This window comes from Metarhizium robertsii, assembly GCF_000187425.2.
Source record: "Metarhizium robertsii ARSEF 23 chromosome Unknown MAA_Scf_5, whole genome shotgun sequence".
In the NCBI taxonomy this organism is placed as follows: domain Eukaryota; kingdom Fungi; phylum Ascomycota; class Sordariomycetes; order Hypocreales; family Clavicipitaceae; genus Metarhizium; species Metarhizium robertsii.
Window position 1 is genome coordinate 1,467,200 of NW_011942193.1, and position 13,260 is coordinate 1,480,459.

A 13,260-nucleotide genomic window follows, 5' to 3' on the forward strand; every position below is an offset into this window, starting at 1 on the left:
AGTTAAAAAGCATTTGACCTGATCATGTGCCTGGCTACCGTATGCTATTGATAATATACATACTACAATATATTAGTGTGTGCTTCTAGTGAGAAAGTATATTCTGCTAGACTGTAGAATCTGAAAATCATAATGCGTCAATGGGCTGGTGGTCGCGGATGCGAGGCTGGACTGGACCGTGATTTGACACATGGTCATCCTGTGCTGAGCCTACTCCGTACACAATCTCGAATACTATTTTCAAGTGACAGGTGACTGGGCCATCTTTCCTTCCAATTGCCATTTCCACAGGGACAAGGCTGCCACCGAAAGTTATAGAAATCTACATAAGATAGTCACAAGGCTAGGCTCGGAGTAATCATTGATCTTTCGACCCGACGGGCAGCTCCTATGCCACCATCCTTCGCGTTATCGAGTCCAGACCGACTGTCTTGGTGTGCAAGTGCTGCTTTGTTCTTGCCAGGTCAATCTGCATGCAGGACGCATCACCATGATCATGGTTGATCCCCGGACTTCTTTTGTTCTCCGTAAAAGCCATAGCGGCATGGACACCAATGAGGCGCGCCATGTGGTTGACGGGCTCCTCCATGCCTTGCATTGCGGAAGGGTGCTGGAGGAGGCAGTGTGAAGGACCATTGTCATGGTTTGTCATGATAGCGTTTTGAAAATGTAATAGCGTGTGAGGCCTTAGCAATCGCTCTGGTCCACAAAACTCTGTACGCCACTGGCACTGGCGAGTGCCCCATGAAGCTTAAAGGGTGCTAAAGTGCTTGGTTGGCGGGCTCAGGCGGGTGCTAGGCCATGAGCAATCAATTGCTCATCCGGCGGTTCCTTGGCGGGGTTGCTGCTTCCGCCCCAGCGCAAGCAGCACTGGCCAGCAGGAGCTCTTGCCAGACTCGTTAGCTCGGTGCGTAAAACACCTGCATGCTCTGCTGTCTAGTCTTACTTATCACCTGCAGGCCTCTCTGGTCTCCACGAATACCAATACCCAGTGCAAGCACCACCACCACTCTCCTTCCTCCCATTCTCCTCGCCTGCACATTTGCATGCTCTCCCCGCTGGTAACTCCTGTGTACCCCGTCTGGATCTTTGTTCTTTCTGTGTAGCTTCAAAGCGCGCATTCCAAAACGACCAACACCACAGAATCCAACAATTCCGTCGATTGCAGCCAGTGCAGTCGATCGTGAGCAGCTTGTCCAAGCTACCCCTCCACCCCGCCGTCGTCGTCACAATCCAAAATGGTTGGTCTTGGGCCTCGTCCGCCTCCCTTTAGGAAGGGTATGTGGAAGTGAATTATTTTTATTTTCCGGATATTTTACTGCAATCATCCGTATTACATACACCCTTGACGAATTTTTATGTCTCCAGCATGTCTGCTCGTCCACGGACCAAGTGGTTCGAGGCTTCTGGCCCGACACGAGATGGGCTGTCTCATGCGACGCATTGGTCAGACGCCCTCAGCCAGCTTTGGGCCCGACCGGTTGGGTAACACAGATGAGAAACTCTGCGGTGATTCGGGCGTTTTAAATTACCTGTCAGCTTTGAATGTGGCATCAAACGGCCAGGGATGCCACTGCGGCGCTGTGTTTGTGTCGCCTGAGAGAAACAGGCGGGGTCAGAACACTTGAGCAACAACTTATAATCCTTCAATGCTGAGCGCTGGGCCTTGCAACATGTCTTCACCATGTACGCATCGTTCATGACACACTTCTGTCTTTCTCCAACCTATATTTGTTAACGTATTCATAAATCGCAATGACTAATAATCTCGCCGCAGGCTCCAAGGCGGACATTCCCCAGGATCTGCTCAACGAGATCAAGAGGCTCGAGGATCTCTTCACAGTTGACACACAGACGCTTAAGAAGATAACCGACCATTTCATTTCCGAGTTGGCCAAGGGTATGGCTACAACACGCCGAAACAAATTCGATACGACTGGCTAATGGTGGTTCTCATAGGTCTTAGTGTCGAGGGCGGCAGTATTGTGAGTCTCATACGAGACCACTTTTGCACGGAATAATATCTAATCTTCATTTAGCCAATGAACCCAACCTGGGTCATGTCATTCCCCGATGGCTATGAGACCGGCACCTTCCTTGCTCTTGACATGGGCGGCACCAACCTCCGTGTGTGCCAGATTACACTGACCGATCAGAAATCCGAATTCGATATTCTTCAGTCCAAGTATCGCATGCCGGAGGAGCTCAAGACTGGCAACTCGGATGAACTTTGGGAATATATTGCGGACTGTCTGCAGCAGTTTGTAGAGACTCACCACGGCGGTTGCGCTGGCATTGGCACCCTTCCCCTTGGTTTCACCTTCTCGTATCCAGCAACACAGAACTACATTGACGAGGGTATTCTTCAGAGATGGACCAAGGGGTTCGACATTGCCGGTGTCGAAGGGCAGAATGTCGTTCCAATGTTAAATGCTGCCTTCGAGAAGAAGGTATGCGCAATCTCAAAGCTGTCCTGTACCAGGTGCTAATGACATCAATATAGGGCGTGCCCATTAGGCTCACTGCTCTGATCAACGATACGACGGGAACTCTGATTGCTTCCGCATACACTGACCCAAAGATGAAGATTGGTTGCATCTTTGGCACCGGCTGTAATGCTGCCTACATGGAGGATGTTGGCTCTATTCCCAAACTGGCACACATGAAGCTGCCACCAGAGACCCCCATGGCTATCAACTGCGAGTGGGGTGCTTTTGACAACGAGCACAAGGTGCTGCCTAGAACCGAGTTTGACAAGATTATTGATCGTGATTCACCCCGGCCAGGCCAGCAGGCCTTTGAGAAAATGATTGCTGGCCTATATCTTGGCGAAATTTTCCGACTCGTCATGGTTGACTTGCACGACAACCGCGACGTACATGTCTTTGCTGGCCAAGATATTTCCCTGCTGCGCAAGGCTTATTCTCTGGATTCCTCTTTCCTTTCTGCTATTGAAGAGTAAGCATCTGACGCTTTCATTCCGTCGTGATCGTTCCTTGCTAATAGTACATCACCGCAGGGATCCTTTTGAGAATTTGCAGGAGACCTATGACCTATTCAGCTCCAAACTCAACATTACCTGCTCAAGAGCAGAATTGGAGCTCATCCGACGGCTCTCCGAGCTTATCGGCACTCGTGCTGCTCGCCTTTCTGCCACTGGTGTTGCTGCTATCTGCAAGAAGAAGAACTATAAGACCTGCCATGTTGGTGCTGATGGATCCGTTTTCAACAAGTACCCACAATTCAAAGAACGTGGTGCCCAGGCTCTCCGGGAGATTCTTGACTGGCCTGAGAAGAAGAATCCCAAGGAAGAGGATCCCATCGAGGTTCTTGCTGCCGAGGACGGTAGCGGTGTAGGCGCCGCTTTGATTGCGGCGTTGACTCTGAAGAGAGTCAAGGCTGGCAATCTTGCTGGAGTGCTGCACCCCGAGCACTTTAAATAAATTGGCAATGGAGCATGTCTAGGAAAAGATTATTTCAAAACAAAATCGACACGTCGTGATGACAGAAATCGGCCCATATGTAGTCCATGTGAAGCGGGAAAATTTAAATATACAGCTTCAATAAAGAGTGGCTGACGTGTTGGGTATTATATTTTCTCCGTCCTGTGTGATTCTGATACGTGATAACATCTCACTCTTCCATCCATTTATTTCGCTTTTACTTATTTGACGCTCATCCCATGAATGTGCACACAGGCAGACGGTACTCTGTTAAAACAGTTAGCAAGCAAGCCGTCAATGACATCAATCACTTAAAAGCAAACGAGGCAACTTACTATCCAGCGTCCAGTACCGCCTCCGCACTCCTTCCCACTCACCCTTCCCGTCCTCCCGCAGCCCCTTCATATCAACATCACTCACCTCCCACTCTACATCCAGACCCGCATCTGCGCCATGCATCTCGACTACCTTTGTATAGACATCATAGCAGACCTGTCTATCTGCGCCCAGTCCGTTGAAGAAGCTAAATCTGCCCTCCTGATCCATCAACCCGGGTACATACTCCATAAAGAACATCCTGAGCTGCGAGTAATCCTCGCCGAATGTGTCAAAGTAAATTGCATCGTACACCTCGCCTTTCTCCAGTAATTGGGGCACTATTTCCTGCCATTTGCCGGCCCAAACCTTGTAGGCACCCTCCTCCGCGCCGCACTTCTCCCAGCTTTTGCCAAACTTGGAATCCGGCTGGGAGAGGTGTTGTAGTACCGAGGGGTGGGCTTCAATTATGTGATGCCGTGACGGGTTTGTCTGGGCAAACATGTCATCTATGATGCCCATGCCGAAACCGATGTTGAGGATGCGCTTCCCGGTTTGGACTTCGGGGCCTGGGAGGAGGGCGGATACGGAGCGGGCCATAATGTCGGTTTCCCAGGCCATCATGACGCCGTTCAGGTCTGCGTCGAGGAGCTTGGAGGAGTCGTAGGTTAGTTCAGAGGACAGGTATTCGTCGCTCGTGACGGTTCTCTCATTGGCGTCGGGGGGGATGAAGCGTGGCGGGTCTTGTGGTTGAGCCTGGTCGTCGCTGATGTCCATGGCGTCGCCGTCTTGGTTGACTGGGACTTGTTCGCCTTGAGAAGGATCCTGTACCTCATCCTTATCTTCTTCGACGTCTGCGCCCGACGAGAGTTCCTCGTAGCCGTCCATGAGGGAGAAGAGCAGCTCGGCGCGAACACCTGCGTCGACACACATCTCGTATAAGGCCTTGCGGCCCAATCGATAGGCTACACAGCCAGGGGTCTCGTTGTTGCTGTCGACATCGTTCCAGATGGCTCCCGAGAAGAAGAGTTCCTGTAAAACTGCCCTTGCTTCTTCTACGCAGCCATCTTCGCCTTGTTCAGGATTGTTCGAGTCTGGACCCGCGGGGCCACATGCGCGAATGGCGGCGTGAAGAGGGGTTTCCCCGGTTTTGGGATCCTGGGCGCTGGCTCTGCCTGGGGCGTCGAGGAGCTTTTTAAGGCTGGAGAGATCGTGGCCCCAGGCGTGGTATAAGACGTCGCGCGTGTCTTGGGGACAGTCAGAGGATATCCTCGTTGGCATGGAGTCATCAATGGTGGCGGACATGGTGATGGTGACGCCGGCCGACAGGATGGGCTTCAATGGAATGGCCGAATTAAGATATCGCACTAATTGACTTTGCAATGCGTCAATATACGCGTGGCGCCCTTGGGAATAGCCTCAATTTGATAGCACTGCCTGCATCAGTTTTTTTTCTAATTTTTTTTTTCCTTAGCAAAAAGGCCCAGACTGAGACTGCCCCGCTACAAGCTAGATCTTGAAAGCAGCCCCATTTCTGGTAGCTCTCAGATGCCAGACCAATGGCAGCCCTCATTGGCACCGGCTGGTCGGAAGCTTCAACCAGGGCAGTTAGCGCTGTGGTTCACCATGGTTCAGCAATGAGCTGCTGTGGATCGCCGTCGACTAGCTGTTGACTTCAGAGCCTGTCAGGGCGCTTCACAACTCCGGAGCTGCTGGGTCGACCCCTCTTTGTGCCCGCACGTTCCTGTCGTCGGAAGTGTGATTCGCCAATGCCATTTCCATCCTGGCCTCCACCCATCATCATCACGAGCTTCAACACTCAATCCGGTGCCCCATTATCGTCGCCTTGCTTCTTCGTTGTCCCAGCTGCAGGCCAGGCCGTGCCTGCATTTCTGTCTGCCGTCCGTCTCCAAATTAAGGTGAGCTATTAATTTTGGCCTTCATTCTTTTCCGACCCGATCCTGCAGCAGTTTTGCAGTTGTGCGGTTGTGCAGAGGCTTCTTTCCCTGCTGCTGTCCCGCCTGGTCGGCGTCGTCCGTCTTGGCTGTGTTTTCCTGCTGTGTCCTCTAACACATACTCCCTTTCGATCCTTTAACCCCCTGGTGTCACTCATGCTGATTGTTAAAGACTTCAAAACACAGATCAGCTCCTGGAAAGCATCGACCAAGGGCACGCTCAAACCTCAACCCGGCGTATTCGTCATGAAGTTCGGCGAGCAGCTCCGCTCGAGCATTATCCGTGAGTACCAGTGGTATTACATTGACTACAATGGTCTGAAGGCCGATCTTAAAAATGCCACGGGCCCTTCAAAGGCCGGTGGTGCCTCTGGAAACGAGTGGACCGAGGAGGATGAGATACGATTTGTTGGCAAGCTCGAAGCTGAGCTGGAGAAGGTGCATACGAAACAACAGGTCAAAGCCATGGAAATTTCTAGGCGTATTGCAGTCAGCGACCACGAGGTCAAGGATGTCGTCAATCGATTGAATGAGCGTGGCCTGAACGAAGACGGTCCTAGCGAGGAGGAATTTCTGCTGCTGGAGGAAGACTTGAGTGACATCATTGCCGACGTCCATGATCTTGCCAAGTTTGTGCAGCTTAACTACACGGGCTTCTACAAAATCATTAAGAAGCATGATGTAAGCTGACAGTGACTTGCCGATTCATTTGATAATGGCTAACCATGGGCAAAGAAACTGACGGGCTGGCATCTCCGTCCTGTTTTTGACACCCGACTCAAGGCAAAACCGTTTTACAAGGAAAACTACGATGCTTCCGTCATCCAGCTGTCTAAGCTCTACGATGTGGTTCGAACCCGCGGCAACCCCGTCAAAGGTGACAGTGCTGCTGGAGGTGGCCAGGCCAACTTTGTTCGTCAGACAACAAAGTATTGGGTCCATCCTGACAACGTCACCGAGCTAAAGCTCATCATCCTAAAGCATTTACCGGTGCTTGTGTTCAATGCTAGCAAGGAGTTCGAGCAGGCAGATTCGGCTATCACATCTATCTACTATGACAACCCTGAGAAATGGGACTTGTACGAAGGGCGATTGAAGAAGACCGAGGGAGCCGAAGCTATACGACTAAGATGGTATGGTGGGATGCAAAACGAGACTATTTTCGTCGAGCGAAAGACTCACCGAGAAGATTGGACCGGCGAAAAGTCCGTCAAAGCTCGATTTTCCATCAAGGAGAAGAATGTCAACGCATATATGCGTGGTGAGCTTCTCCCCGCAGCCATTTTTGAAAAAGCGCGTAAGGAAGGCAAGAAGTCGGAGAAGGCTATCGCAGAAGATGAGCGTCTAGCCTCCGAAATCCAGTACTCCGTTTTGAAGCATGGCTATAAGCCTGTGTGCCGCTCGTTTTACAACCGAACTGCCTTCCAGCTTCCAGCGGACGCTCGGGTTCGAATTTCACTGGATACCGAGCTTACTATGGTTCGTGAAGACAACCTCGACGGACGACAACGAAGCGGTGACAACTGGAGACGCATGGATATTGGGATCGACTGGCCATTCTCACAGTTACCCGCTGAGGATGTTGTCCGATTCCCCTATGCCGTCCTCGAAGTGAAACTTCAGACCCAAATGGGACAGGAGCCTCCCGAATGGGTACGGCAGCTCATCGCATCGCATTTGGTCGAGGCGGTGCCCAAGTTCTCCAAGTTCATCCACGGTACGGCCTGTTTGTTCCCTGATCGAATCAACCTTTTGCCTTTCTGGATGCCACAGATGGATGTAGATATCCGCAAGCCTGCTTCACATGACTTTGGTATCCGCAGACCTGGTCTGTCGGGAACAACCAACACCTCGGATGATGATGATGAGGATTTAGACTCCGATGACGAGGAACTGAGGTTGGCGGCTCGTCCAGCTACATCGAATGGTCAATCTGGCTCACGCTCGCTTCCTGGACCAAGTGATACGGAAGGCCAGACAGCCGACCACGCGGTTGACAATGATGAGGACTATCCAATCTATGATTCCGATGACGAGTACGACCCCAATTACGAGCTAGAAGAAGCAAGACGAGTCGGAGGATGGCACTACTACCATACCCTCTTTACCACTAAAGGGCGGGCACTCCGTGATGGCACCCTCAACGTTCTGAAGCACATGATTCCTGCTCCCCGAAGTACACAGGTTCCCCGTAGTGCTAGACTCCAAATGCTCTTCGGCTCCAACTCCATCCAGCAGAAAAAGTTCAAAGCACCACCTGGCAAAAAAATTTATGTTCCTGTCCGTGTCGAGCCTAAGGTGTACTTTGCCGCAGAACGAACATTCCTCGGATGGGTAAGTGGCGCAAACTCGCAGTTACAACATAGATACATGACTAACATTACTAGCTCGAATACTCCATTTACATTGGCGCTATTTCTATTGCCCTCCTGAACTTTGGTGAACATCCAACTCCTACATCGTTCTTTGTCGCAGGCGTATTTACACTCCTTGCGATCCTGAGCTTGTGTTATTCAGTTGGGATTTATTTGTACAGAAGTAGATCAATTCGAAACCGCAAGGCGGCTCGATTCTATGACAAGTGGGGACCTAGTGTTCTCTGCGTGTCATTATTTATTGCTGTAGCATTGAACTTTGGCTTTGAGGGCAGAGAAAGAAAGGTTTGGTAAGATGAGGGCGAATATGTACAAGTTTCCAGGGGACGAACGTGATGATAATGGCGGCTGTCTGAGTAGGCAAGTTGGTTGGATAGGCTGAATTTTGTATATGATTTGTCATCTGTCACCACTGTTGACTGACGCAAGGGATAGGTGTGAATAGGACGAAGGAAATGTTATATAACGAAATGTTATTCATATAGCACATTGATGTATCTAACAAACTATCAACGCCAACATATATGTAAACCTAGACGTGTCCTTTCCTGGTCCTTGATATCGTATAATTTTCATCTCGACGTCACACTTGTACAAGACAAAGCTTACGCAACAGCTGTTACTCTACGAACGTTCCTCCTGGCTCCCTCACCGCTGATCAGGATGAGATTCTCCGTCTCCAAAGCCCTCATGACCTCGTTAAACTCGGCCGCCTCCACAGGCATACTCGCGCCATCAGCCAAGCGCTTCGACACATCGCCCCATCGAACGCTATTCCCACCAGCCGTCATGTCGTCCAGCAATTTCAAAATAGCGTCTCTCAATTCTCCGCGGCGCTTGCGGTCGGCCGTGCTCGTGCCCTCGGTCAAGAGAGACATGTCGATGCGGCCTTGGGAATCGGTGGCAGCCGTCTTGAGGGCGCTCTGAATGAGGCGGTTGGCCTCGCGGACATCCTCCTTTGTCACGGTGTCCGAGAGCCTCATCTTTGCGTGGGCCTCAGAGAGACGAATCATGCTCTCGAGTTGACGCGTCGTGGCGGTGATGCGCTTCTCCGCGGCGCGGACGTCCTGGCCGAGAGCGCGCATAGCAATGTATGCGCTGACGAGCTCCTCGCCGGCCTCACGGGATATGACGGGCTGAATCTGAGAGCGGGCGTAGGAAATGTACAGGGTGAGGAACTCGACGGGGAGGATATCGTTGCTTGTGGGGGCAGAGTGAGGCTTGTCTTCGAGGTAGAGAGAGAGAAGGTGCTTGGCGAGACGCTTGTCCGCCTTCTCGTCGACGCGATCGAGGATCAGATAGACAAGGTCGAAACGGGAGAGCAGGGTTGGAGGCAGGTCTATGTTTTGGGGTACGGAGAGGTCTGGGTTGTAGCGGCTGCCGATAGGGTTGGCAGAGGCGAGGATGCTGGTTCGGGCGTTGAGGGTGGTGATGATGCCTGCTTTGGCGACAGAGACGGTCTGCTGCTCCATGACCTCGTGGAGGACGGAGCGCGTTGCGTCAGACATCTTGTCGAATTCGTCGATGCAGCAGACACCGCCGTCTGACAGGACCAGGGCGCCGGACTCGAGCACGAGCTGCTTGGTTTCGGGGTCGCGGGTCACGTAGGCTGTGAGACCGACGGCTGAGGAGCCCTTACCGCTGGTGTAGACACCGCGAGGAGCAATCTTGTGGACATAGGAGAGCATCTGGGACTTTGAAGTAGAAGGGTCACCGCAAAGCAGTACGTTGATGTCGCCTCTGTACTTGGGACTGCCGCCCTTTTGGAACGTCTTGTTTGTGCCGCCAAAAAGTTGCAGGAGAATACCCTTCTTGACGTCGTCCATTTCGTAGATTGAAGGCGCGAGAGACCGGGCCAGAAGCTCGTAGATGTCATCACGGGCAGCCGTTTCTCGAATCTTGGCTTCTTCCTCAGGTGTGATGACACGAGTCTGTTCTAGCCCGTTTCCACCGTTATCGGCGTCCTCTTCGCCTTCGACGCCGAGTGTGGTGAGATCGGTTCCCATACGCTTCTTGTCGACCTTTTGAACGTGAAGAACATCAACGTAGGTCTTGTATACGCTCTTGACGGCGCGTTGACGTGGGTTGACTCGCACAGGGCTGACTCGGAATATCCCCGTCAACTGGACCCTGTCACCGGCCTTGCAGAAGTCGACGAGTTCGTTATACACGCAGACTGAGACGGAGTGAGGGGTTTGACCGGCAGGCACGGCATCAGGAGTCTCTTGCAGTTTGATGACTTGCTTGTCTTCAAATGAGCATCTGTTGTGGACGATCTGCATGGAGTTCTTGGAGTTACAAATCTGGCGAGGACACTCGGTTGGCTCACGAATCTTGCCCCGGTCGAGGCTGACGTTGACAGAGTGGTTGCAAACATTGCAGCGGAAAAATGCATCCTTCATATCAGGGATGACGGGCGTTGTCCGAATGACGAGACCCTTTATAGAGATGAGGCGGTCCATGTCTACAGGAAGTGTTAGCGAGGGAAGCTGCGAGATTGAGGGACAAGGGAAACAAAAACATACCAGACGGGTTCAAATCTCTCAAATTGATCGTCTTGTCGAGCCCAAAGGGACGGACGACGTACAAGTTCGCAGATACTTGGTCCTCCAAAGACGGCTGGTCTTGCGGCGGGCGGGGAGTAGCAGGGTCGTCGGGTCTGTCAGAGCTGGGAAAGACGGGTTCCGAGCTCTGGGTACTGTTCTGGGTGTCCTGTTGACCAGCACTGCTCTGAGATTGTCGGTTTTTGAGAGAATCCGCTCGTGCCAGTTCTACCATCAAATCATGGACGGACTGATCCATGATGGGGACGATTTCCTGAGGATATGCTTGGATTTGGTACCACAGCTTGCGAGTGGGAGGGTACAGATTCAGGTCGGAAATGTCGAGATACAGCCTCGTAGTGCCAAGAAGCAACATGTTTTCCATAGCTTCTACGTAAGGTTTGGACTCAGCATCTGGCGCGGCCTGCACTTCTGCATCTGAGAAGCCATCCCGGTACATTCTGTACTTTTGGGTAAAGTGGCGTAGGAAGTCTTTGAATGCTGCAAAGGTGTCATCAATGGATACAGTTGTACCCCAGATGAGGCTTTGGCCTTGGCCGCCAAGAACATCAGCTTCAGACGTGTTGGGGTCTCGGTTGGTGAAAGACGCAGCATCCGAGCCAGGGGTTTGGCCCTCTTGGACAACGCGGCCAGTGTCATCCAGGATAATGCGTCGGGGGGCGCGAGGCGTTCGCAAGGCATCCGAGTTGATATCTCCACGTCTGTAAGCGGCAGAGTGTCCTCGCTCTGAGCCAACAAACAAGCCGCTGCTCTCGCTACGTAGCTCTGATCGGTGACCAAGCGATCGGCCAGGACTGGAACTCGGTTCGTATCGGATTGGTGAGGACTCTGCGAGGTGTCAGCAACTCGCGACAAAGCTGTGGCTATGCGGCGATGGGAGAAGAGCAAATGGAATATTTACCTCCGGCAAAGGCCCCGCTTGCTCTAGGCGTTCTCTGAGGATCATCTCGAGGTGTCTGCGACTCGGACATTTGCCGCAACGGAGAACTAGGGGTAGCGGCATGGGCTTGCGTGCTCTGGCTATCTGTCATCTGCCTCAAAGGCGACGACACGTCTCCATTCGGGCCATGCTCCTGACCAACTCCGGGGCCGGGAGATGAGGACTGAAAGAAAATCGGGCTTGAGGCCGCCTGTGAAGGCGCATTGCGAGGGGTGTTGGCTTCGGACTGGCGAGTAGACCGACGCGGCGTGGCAGACTGGGAACTGCGCTGCCGGCGTTGTGACGGCGACGACATTATTAAATATTGCAAATCAATTCAAAAGATATGCAGCAAGATCCTGCTAAACTTGATACAAGATGTCGATATTGGGGGGGAGGGCGACAATGAGAATGAGCAAATGTGCAGGGTGTTCTAACTTCTAGGTCTGAAGTGCTGAAGTGGAGGGGCTCGATTTTACGCGTCTTGCTCGCGTCTTGACGCGTAAAGTGGTTGACATTGGTCCGTATTTTAAGATGATGTTGCTCAGGTGCACGACGCGGCAGTCCCCTGGTGCCAGACCCCCTGTGTGGCTTGTCCACAGGGCAGCTGGTGCTAGCCACTGCCAGGCCTAATGTTTGCCGTATTTGGTTCAGTCTGTTAAGGCTTCTATGTGTCTGCGGAGTACGGAGTACGGAATAAAGAATTTCCCATCTCAGATTTATCATACTACATGAAATCCAGTCAACGGCAAAAACATCTACTTCTGTCCCCCGAGTACGGAATATCTTGACGCTAAGGAATTGTGGTAAACACACCTAGGTACATTGCCGCCAAGTCCTTGAGTTGTCAAATCAGGTTCCAGCCCATCCCACGCAGTAGAGTCCGCCGCTTAGCATCTCTTCGCATACGTCGTCTTCACCATTGTTATTACTAGTATACGAAGACGTTAAAACAACAATATTGACCCGTCAATAGTTGCACAAGTGCTCTGTACTTAACTATTCATACTAGGTAGTTGTCATGGTAGTTTCGAATCTGCAAGGCAACTCGAGGACTCGTGCATCCCAGGTTCACTTTGATGTCAGCTCCAGCCAATCATAATACATTGCTGTCAATTGCGCCCCACCGCGATTGACCTTGGATCGTCTTCGTATCTCCACGTTACCTCAACGAGGGCATCCATCCCATCGCAACACTATCCAACAACCGTCCACGCCGCCCCCTCGTCGCCACCATGTCTCCAGGAATGACCCTTTTCTCGGTCCAGGCCGTCCTCATTCTCGGCACAGAGGACGGTGCCAGAATTCTGGCCAAATACTATTCTTCCCCGCACAGCACCTCCGGTAGTGAGTTCCCTTCCTGGCCAAGGGGTCGATGCTATCAAGCCAGGCCAAAACCATATAAACTGACAACCCCCCGCCCTCATGCAGACACTGCAACTTCCAGTAACCCATATCCTGACCTGAAAGCCCAAAAGGCCTTCGAAAAGGGCCTCATCGAGAAGACGGCCAAGCAGACGGGCGACATCATCCTCTACGATAACAGAATCGTCTTGTACAAGCTCGAGTCCGACATTATGATTTACGTGGTGGGCAGCCTGGAAGAGAACGAAATTCTGCTGTACAACACTGTTCTCGCTATCCGCGACTCACTACACCTGGTCTTCAAGTAATTTGCCTCCTTCCCCC

The 13,260-nt window shown here is 52.1% G+C and overlaps 5 protein-coding genes across 5 annotated transcripts in view; 3 read left to right on the plus strand and 2 right to left on the minus strand.

The window, feature by feature from the left end:
- Positions 1 to 1,755: 1,755 nt before the first annotated feature.
- MAA_04209 (hexokinase) lies at positions 1,756 to 3,443 on the plus strand (the record flags this gene model as incomplete). The annotated part of the gene is made up of 5 exons (XM_007822207.1): positions 1,756 to 1,900; positions 1,960 to 1,985; positions 2,040 to 2,450; positions 2,504 to 2,958; positions 3,020 to 3,443. 5 exons carry the CDS (start codon positions 1,756 to 1,758, stop codon positions 3,441 to 3,443), a joined length of 1,461 nt encoding a protein of 486 aa, XP_007820398.1.
- A 232-nt stretch (positions 3,444 to 3,675) lies between these two features.
- Positions 3,676 to 5,063, minus strand: MAA_04208 (Arginine N-methyltransferase 2; the record flags this gene model as incomplete). The annotated part of the gene is made up of 2 exons (XM_007822206.1): positions 3,676 to 3,710; positions 3,779 to 5,063. The coding sequence occupies 2 exons, from the start codon at positions 5,061 to 5,063 to the stop codon at positions 3,676 to 3,678; spliced, it is 1,320 nt and encodes a 439-aa protein (XP_007820397.1).
- Positions 5,064 to 5,869: 806 nt separating this feature from the next.
- MAA_04207 (vacuolar transporter chaperone 4) lies at positions 5,870 to 8,382 on the plus strand (the record flags this gene model as incomplete). Its single annotated transcript, XM_007822205.1, has 3 exons — positions 5,870 to 6,394; positions 6,449 to 8,047; positions 8,101 to 8,382. The coding sequence occupies 3 exons, from the start codon at positions 5,870 to 5,872 to the stop codon at positions 8,380 to 8,382; spliced, it is 2,406 nt and encodes an 801-aa protein (XP_007820396.1).
- A 311-nt stretch (positions 8,383 to 8,693) lies between these two features.
- On the minus strand, positions 8,694 to 11,887 carry MAA_04206 (cell division control protein 54; the record flags this gene model as incomplete). The annotated part of the gene is made up of 3 exons (XM_007822204.1): positions 8,694 to 10,552; positions 10,614 to 11,480; positions 11,554 to 11,887. 3 exons carry the CDS (start codon positions 11,885 to 11,887, stop codon positions 8,694 to 8,696), a joined length of 3,060 nt encoding a protein of 1,019 aa, XP_007820395.1.
- Positions 11,888 to 12,806: 919 nt separating this feature from the next.
- MAA_04205 (coatomer complex, zeta subunit) overlaps positions 12,807 to 13,260 on the plus strand; it is a gene marked incomplete at both ends in the record, with an annotated part of 837 nt that continues 383 nt past the window's right edge. The window contains one exon of the mRNA XM_007822203.1: positions 12,807 to 13,240. Within this exon, the coding sequence (XP_007820394.1) occupies positions 12,807 to 13,240 (434 nt within the window). The remainder of the gene's footprint in view (positions 13,241 to 13,260) is intronic.